Source organism: Rhea americana, unplaced genomic scaffold, assembly GCF_003343005.1.
Source record: "Rhea americana isolate MKP2758 unplaced genomic scaffold, rheAme1 scaffold_308, whole genome shotgun sequence".
NCBI lineage: Eukaryota > Metazoa > Chordata > Aves > Rheiformes > Rheidae > Rhea > Rhea americana.
The window spans coordinates 5,541-12,429 of record NW_028186433.1 but is presented as its reverse complement, the minus strand read 5'-3'; the positions used below and the strand labels follow the sequence as shown (position 1 = coordinate 12,429).

The 6,889-nt window shown below is 67.4% G+C and overlaps 1 protein-coding gene across 1 annotated transcript in view; it reads left to right on the top strand.

Annotated features, from left to right (window-relative positions):
- SLC4A1 (solute carrier family 4 member 1 (Diego blood group)) overlaps positions 1-6,889 on the top strand; it is a gene marked incomplete at its 3' end in the record, with an annotated part of 17,653 nt that overhangs the window by 5,673 nt on the left and 5,091 nt on the right. The window contains exons 4-19 of the mRNA XM_085309957.1: positions 312-382; positions 629-806; positions 880-1,015; positions 1,132-1,267; positions 1,637-1,712; positions 2,009-2,193; positions 2,914-3,124; positions 3,238-3,438; positions 3,687-3,835; positions 4,175-4,369; positions 4,912-5,088; positions 5,286-5,375; positions 5,552-5,718; positions 5,867-6,117; positions 6,229-6,398; positions 6,715-6,886. Of these exons, the coding sequence (XP_085166083.1) occupies positions 312-382; positions 629-806; positions 880-1,015; positions 1,132-1,267; positions 1,637-1,712; positions 2,009-2,193; positions 2,914-3,124; positions 3,238-3,438; positions 3,687-3,835; positions 4,175-4,369; positions 4,912-5,088; positions 5,286-5,375; positions 5,552-5,718; positions 5,867-6,117; positions 6,229-6,398; positions 6,715-6,886 (2,565 nt within the window). The remainder of the gene's footprint in view (positions 1-311; positions 383-628; positions 807-879; positions 1,016-1,131; positions 1,268-1,636; positions 1,713-2,008; positions 2,194-2,913; positions 3,125-3,237; positions 3,439-3,686; positions 3,836-4,174; positions 4,370-4,911; positions 5,089-5,285; positions 5,376-5,551; positions 5,719-5,866; positions 6,118-6,228; positions 6,399-6,714; positions 6,887-6,889) is intronic.

Here is a 6,889-nt window from a genome sequence, read left to right as displayed (position 1 = left end):
TGGGGACAGCGGGTGGGGGACATGTCCAGCAAGCCCAGCTGGGTCTGAGATGGGGACAACGTCCTGCAGCCCAGCTGGGTCTGGGATGGGGACAGTGAGTGGGGGACACATCCAGCAAGCCCAGCTGGGTCTGGGATGTGGTTGACAGAGGTGGGGGACATGTCCAGCAGCCCCATCTGGGTCTGGGATGTGGGTGACAGAGGTGGGGGACACATCCAACAACCCCCAGTGGGGTCTGGGATGGAGGTGACAGGCAGGGGACATGGGGAGCAGCCACGGGCTAGCTAACATGGCTGTTGCTCTGCTCGCAGCTTCGTCGACCGATGTGGACCTGGAGGCGGCGGGGAGCAGGAGATTCGGGTCCCAGCAGGGCACCCATGAGGTGGGTGCTGCGCGAGGTGCTCTGGGGACAAACCCTGGTGGCATCAGGGGACAAATGGCAGGAGCCCAGACCGCTGCAGCTTAGGGATGCCCAAGGTGTCCCCAGGTGCCCAGGCTGGGCTGGGACCCTCCATGCTGGTGATACCATGGACACATCTGGGGAGCCAGCCGAGGACCAAGCCATCCCTGGTGCCACGGGCTGCGGTGCCTGCACCAGGGACCCTGATGCCACCAGCTTTCGCTGCAGGGCTACGTGGAGCTCCACGAGCTGGTCATGGACAGGAACAAGGAGCTGTGCTGGATGGAGGCCGGCCACTGGCTCAGGATGGAGGAGGACTTCCAAGAAGCCGGTCACTGGGGCGAGCCCCATCTCCCCTACCTGACCTACCACAGCCTGCAGGACATCAGACAGGCTTTCGGCAAAGGTGGGACCGCCGGGTCCCCGGTTGGGGCCGGGCATCCGCGGCGACCCGCCGGTGACCGGTGCTGTCCCCGCAGGTGCTGTCCTCCTCGACGTGATGGAGACGTCGCTGGCGGGCATCGCCCACATGCTCGTTGACCAGCTGATCTACGAGGGGCAGGTCAAGCCGCAGGACCAGGAGACCCTCCTGAGGACCCTGCTGCTGCAGCACAAGTACGGCCCCGCGCGGGGGGCCCCGGCGTCCGGGCGGCGCCCACAAAAGCCCCGCGGCGGGCTCGGCGGCGAGCGGCGGCGCTCGCCCGTCTCACGCCCGTCCCCTCTGCTTGCAGGCACCCCAGCAAGGCCGAGTCCGTGTGGACCCTGACGCCGGGGCAGATGCAGCGAGGGGCGGCCGGCGGGAAGGAGGCGGAGAAGCTGCTGCCGCAGGAGACCGTCAAGACGTTCACGCTGGCCCCGGGCGAGCAGGCGAGGAGGGCTGCGGGGAGGCTGCGGGGCGCTCGCGAACCCGTACGTGCCTGCTGCTCAGTCACGGGCATGCACGCACGTGCACACGTGTGCACGCGCGTATGTGCACCCTGCTGAGCGGTGTGCACGCATGCGTGCACACGCCTGCACCACGGCACAGGCACACACATACATGCATGTGCACACGTGTGCACAAGCGTATATGCACCCTGCTGAGCGGCGCACATGCATGCACGCACACGCCTGCACCGTGGCACAGGCACACGCACACACGCACGTGCGGGCACGCGTGCCCCGGAGCCACGCATGGTACCGGGGCCGCGCGCCACCCGCCGCTGCAGGCTCACGGCTGCTTCTCCCTGCCCGCAGCCCGGCCCCGGCGCGGCCGAGCCCCTGCTCCCCAAGCAGGTCCCCGAGGACACCGAGGCCTCGCTGGTGCTCGTGGGTGAGTGGGGCCGGGGCGGGCCTTCGTCCCTGGGTCCCTCTGTCCCCATGGCTGCCCCCGTTTCCCCCCGCCCCCAAGTCCCTGCATCCCACCCTGCATCCCAGTGTCCTTGTGCTCTCGTGCTGCTGTGTCCCCGTGTCCCCCCGCCATGTCCCCACGCTCGTGTCTCCGTGCCCCTCTGGCCCATGCCCCGATGTCCCTGTGTCCTCGTGTCTCCGTCCCCCCACGTCCCCATGCCCCGTGTCCCCGTGCCCTGTGCCCGGTCCCCTCGTGACCCCGTCCCGTCCTCCGGCCAGGCTGCGCGGCCTTCCTGGAGCAGCCGACGCTGGCCTTCGTGCGCCTGAAGAACGCCGTGCCGCTGGACGCCGTCCTCGAAGCGCCGCTGCCCGCGCGCTTCCTCTTCGTGGTGCTGGGCCCCGAGAGCCCGCACGTCAGCTACCACGAGATCGGCCGCGCCGTGGCCACCATGATGGCCGACCGGGTACGGCTCCGCCGGGCGCCCCGGGGGCCCTCTGCCGCAGCCCGTCCCTCTGGCCGGTGACCCCATGTCCCCGTGGCCCCAGGCCACCACGTCCCCACGCGCGTGGGGTCCCAAGTCCCTGTGCTTCGGTAGCTCCGTGCCCACGCAGCCCCGTCCCCACGTCTTCAGGCCGCTGTGGCCTCACGTCCCTGTGGCTCTGGGCCCCCATGTCTCACGGCCCGGTAGCCCCAGGCCCCCACGTCCCCAGGCCCCCATGCAGGCCTGTCCCTGTGTCCCTGTGTCCCTGTGTCCCTGTGCTCCGTGGCCCCATGCCCTCGTAGCCCTGTGCCCCATGTCCCTAGGTACTCCTGGCCTCATGTTCCCATGCCCTTGGGGCCCACGGCCCTGAGTCCTGTTGCCCCTCTAGCTCCATGCCCCCACGTCCCCACGTCCCTGTGGGCCACGTCCTTGTTCCTCTGTACCCCACGCCCAAGTGTCTGCACGTCCTCCTGCTCCTGTGGCCCGATGTCCCTGTGTCCCCTTGTCCCTGTGGCTCCATGCCCCCATGTCCCCATGCCTCCGTGTCCCCATGCCCCTGTGGCTCCATGCCCCTGTGGCTCCATGCCCCTGTGTCCCCACGTCCCCACACCCCCACGGCCCCACACCCCCACGGCCCTGCGCCCCCGCGGCCCCGGTGGGCGGCGGAGGCGGCTGAGCCCGTCTCGCCGCGCGGCGCCGCAGGTGTTTCGCCGGGACGCCTACCTGGCCCAGGACCGCGGCGAGCTGGCCCGCAGCATGGAGGCCTTCCTGGAGGCCAGCATCGTCCTGCCRCCCACCGAAGCGCCCAGCGAGGAGCTGCTCCGGGGGCTGGTGCCGCTGCAGCGGGAGCTGCTCCGCCGCCGCTACCAGCCYGCCAAGCTGGCGCCCGGCAAGGGTTCCCAAAAGGCCCTGGGTAGGACGGGGGGCCGCCGCGGCCCCGCGCACCGCTCCGCCGCTGCCGGCCCCGCTCCGCGGCGGGCTGGGGGTGCCGGCGGTGTCCCCATCGCCACCTGCTCGTCCCCGCAGAGATCGAGCACCCGGCGGCGGAGAGCGACCCCCTGCGCCGGACGGGGCGGCCCTTCGGGGGGCTGGTGCAGGACATCCGCCGCCGCTACCCCAAATATCTCAGCGACATCAAGGACGCCCTGAACCCGCAGTGTCTGGCCGCCACCATCTTCATCTACTTCGCCGCGCTGTCGCCTGCCATCACCTTCGGAGGCCTGCTGAGTAATGAGGGGGACAGGCTGGGGACACCCCGGCGGACGGGGACGCCCCTAGGCAGGGCACGTGGATGGGGATGGGACATGGAGGGCAGGTGCCACCGCCTGGAGTATCATCCTGCTCCGGATGCCCCAGGAGTGCCCTCAGGGTTTTCTTGCTCCTCTCATGGGATTGGCACCCATGGGTGCCAAGGGGCATGGGGAAGGTGGGGGGCCCACGCCGGGTGCCCGCTGACCCACTCCGCTGCTCGGCAGATGACAAGACCAACGGCATGATGGGGGTGTCGGAGCTGCTCGTTGCCACGTGTGTGCAGTGCATCATCTTCAGCCTGCTCAGCGCCCAGCCCCTGCTCGTCGTCGGCTTCTCGGGGCCCCTGCTCGTCTTCGAGGAATCCTTCTACAAGGTGGGTGCTGACCCACACCCATGGGTGCCCCTGGGCCACCACRAGAGGCTGGCGGTCCCTGTGGTGGGCTCGCTGTGCCCCCCCTGGCAGAGGCACGTGGGCGCTGCCACGCAGGCGATGCCACCCGGGTGGTGCCATGTGGGTGCTGCCACGTGGATGATGCCACTCAGATGGTGCCACGCAGGTACTGCTCCATAGGGTACCACCGTCCCCGTCCCCACATCCCTCAGCCCCCGGGCGGAGGCGCGGGGCCGTGGCAGGGCCCCGAGGGTCCGTCCCGGCCGGGTGCCAGGGCTGGGGGCCGTGGGGTGACAGGGCCGGGGCCTCTCCCTGTGGCAGTTCTGCGAGACCCAGAGCATGGAGTACATCGTGGGCCGCGTCTGGATCGGCTTCTGGCTCGTGCTGCTCGTGGTGGTGGTGGTGGCCTGCGAGGGCAGCATCCTGGTGCGCTACCTCTCCCGCTACACCCAGGAGATCTTCTCCTTCCTCATCTCCCTCATCTTCATCTATGAGACCTTCAACAAGCTCTTCAAGGTGCAGGGCAGGGGGCTGCCCATGGAGGGCGAGGGGCTGCAGGGACCCCAGCCCCCACGACGGGGAGGGGGCTGCAGGGCGCCGGGTTTCCATGGAAACCACAGGAGCCATGAGGGATGCAGAAGGATGGAGCCCATTTGGTACCATTTTCTCCACCTCCCCAGGTGGTTCCCCACGTGGGTTTCTGGGTTCCTCAGGGGACTTCTGGGGAAAGGGGCAAAGCCTGGGGCAAGTGTCCCGTCTGGGCTGCAAGGATCATCGGAGGTGCCTGGGAATCTCCCGGAAATCCCCAATTTCCTCCTCCATCCCCTGGCTCTGACCCTTCCCAGGCAGCTGGTAGCAATGGGATGGTGTCACACACCGGGTGCCCACAGGGACATCTCTGATGTCGGGGAAGTGACAGGCAGGGCAYGTGCCCCGTGTCACCCCAGGCCCTCATCACACCCTGAACCCTGGTCCCCGCGCCGGCCCGGAGGGACGCAGGAGCCTGTGCTCAGCCCCGGCCGGCCCCGCTCCTGAGCCGCCTCTCCGTCCCTCCGCAGATCTTCGAGGCTCACCCACTGCAGAGGTTCTACAACGTGACTCCCACGCTAAACCCCTTGGTTCCCCCCAGCGCGGAGCCCAACACGGCGCTGCTCTCCCTTCTGCTCATGGCCGGCACCTTCTTCCTGGCACTCTTCCTCCGCAAGTTCAAGAACAGCGCTTTCCTGCCCGGCAAGGTGCGGGGCCCGGCGCAGCATTCGGGGCCGAACGGGGGCTCGCTGGGTGCAGGACCGGTGCTGGCACCACTCTTGGGGAACATTGTGCACAAGGAGGCTGGCTGAGAGCTTGCAAACTCGCTGTGTGCCTGCCCGGAGGTCCACGGGGACCTGTGGTGACCCAGCCAGAGGTAACATGGCTGCGGTTCACCCTGCAGGTCCGGCGCTTGATCGGGGACTTTGGGGTGCCCATTTCCATCTTCGTCATGGCGCTGATCGACTTCTTCATCAAGGACACATACACGCAGGTCAGTGGGTGGCAGGAAGCAAGGGACTTGTCCTCAGGAGCAGCACGCAGCTGTGCTCAACATGGGGCAGTGGGTGGGTTGGGTCCCCTCTGCTCCCGTTCGTGCACTGGGACTCCCCCAGTTCAGCCGTGTCCCCCACCCCAGCTTCTCATTGCCCTGTCTCTGCTCCCATCCAGAAACTGAAGGTCCCCAAAGGCCTTGAGGTCACCAACTCATCTGCCCGCAACTGGTTCATCAACCCCATGGGCAACCATAAGGCCTTTCCCATATGGATGATGTTTGCCTCGGTGGTGCCAGCCTTCTTGGTCTTCATCCTCATCTTCCTTGAGACGCAGATCACGACGTAAGGAGCAGCAGGGAGGGCTGTGGGGCTAGGAGGGGGCTGCAGCACACAGCGGGAAGCTGGACGGTGGCAGGGAGCAKCAGCAGGAAAGAAGGGCCCCCGTTCTTGGTGCCTCCTTGCTGACTCGGCCTCACGTCCACCTCCCCAGCCTCCTCATTAGCAAGCCTGAGCGGAAGCTGGTGAAGGGCTCAGGCTTCCATCTGGACCTACTGCTCATCGTGGGTATGGGCGGCATAGCGGCGCTCTTCGGCGTGCCCTGGCTTAGCGCCACCACTGTCCGCACCATCACCCACGCCAACGCCCTCACCGTCATGAGCAAGACCTCTTCTGGCGACAAGTCTCAGATCGTGGAGGTCAAGGAGCAGCGCATCAGCGGCTTCCTGGTGGCCGTGCTCATCGGTGAGCCTCTCCACCAGGGAAGAGGTCCTCTGGCCTCACGCAGTGCCAGCAGCGAGGACTGGACATTCTCAGCTGTGGGGGATCTCCCTGACTGGTTCTTCTCCACCACAGGTGTCTCCATCCTCCTGGAGCCCATCCTGAAGTACATTCCATTGGCTGTGCTCTTCGGCATCTTCCTCTACATGGGTGTGACCTCCCTCTTTGGCATCCAGCTTTTTGACCGCATCCTGCTCTTGCTGATGCCACCCAAGTATCACCCCAAAGAGCCCTATGTCATTGGGGTAAGTGTGTGGCCTCAGTTGGGGGAGACCAGCCATGGGGTTGGGGGTGTCCTGGGACGCAGCACCACATGATGCTCTCTGAAAACCTCCTCCTCCGGTGCTGGACTTGGCCAGGCTCTTTGGCCTGGACAATTCTCTCCACCATCCTCATCCTCAGTGCTCTCTTTGGGGCTGGGCGTCTCCCATGGGTGCTGGTGGCCGTGCGGCACAAATCAACGCCTGGCCACGCCGCTGCGGGGCTCGGCCGGCGCCGGAGGGCTGCTGCAGCCCGGTGGTCCCTGAGCCCCCTTGGGGACCGTCACCCTTCCTCCCGCAGGTGAAGACCTGGCGCATGCACCTCTTCACCTTCACCCAGATCCTCAGCCTCGCGGTGCTGTGGACGGTGAAGTCCACGGCGGCCTCGCTAGCCTTGCCCTTCGTCCTCATCCTCACCGTGCCGCTCCGGCACTTCCTGCTGCCCACGATCTTCCGGACCTTCGAGCTCCAATGCG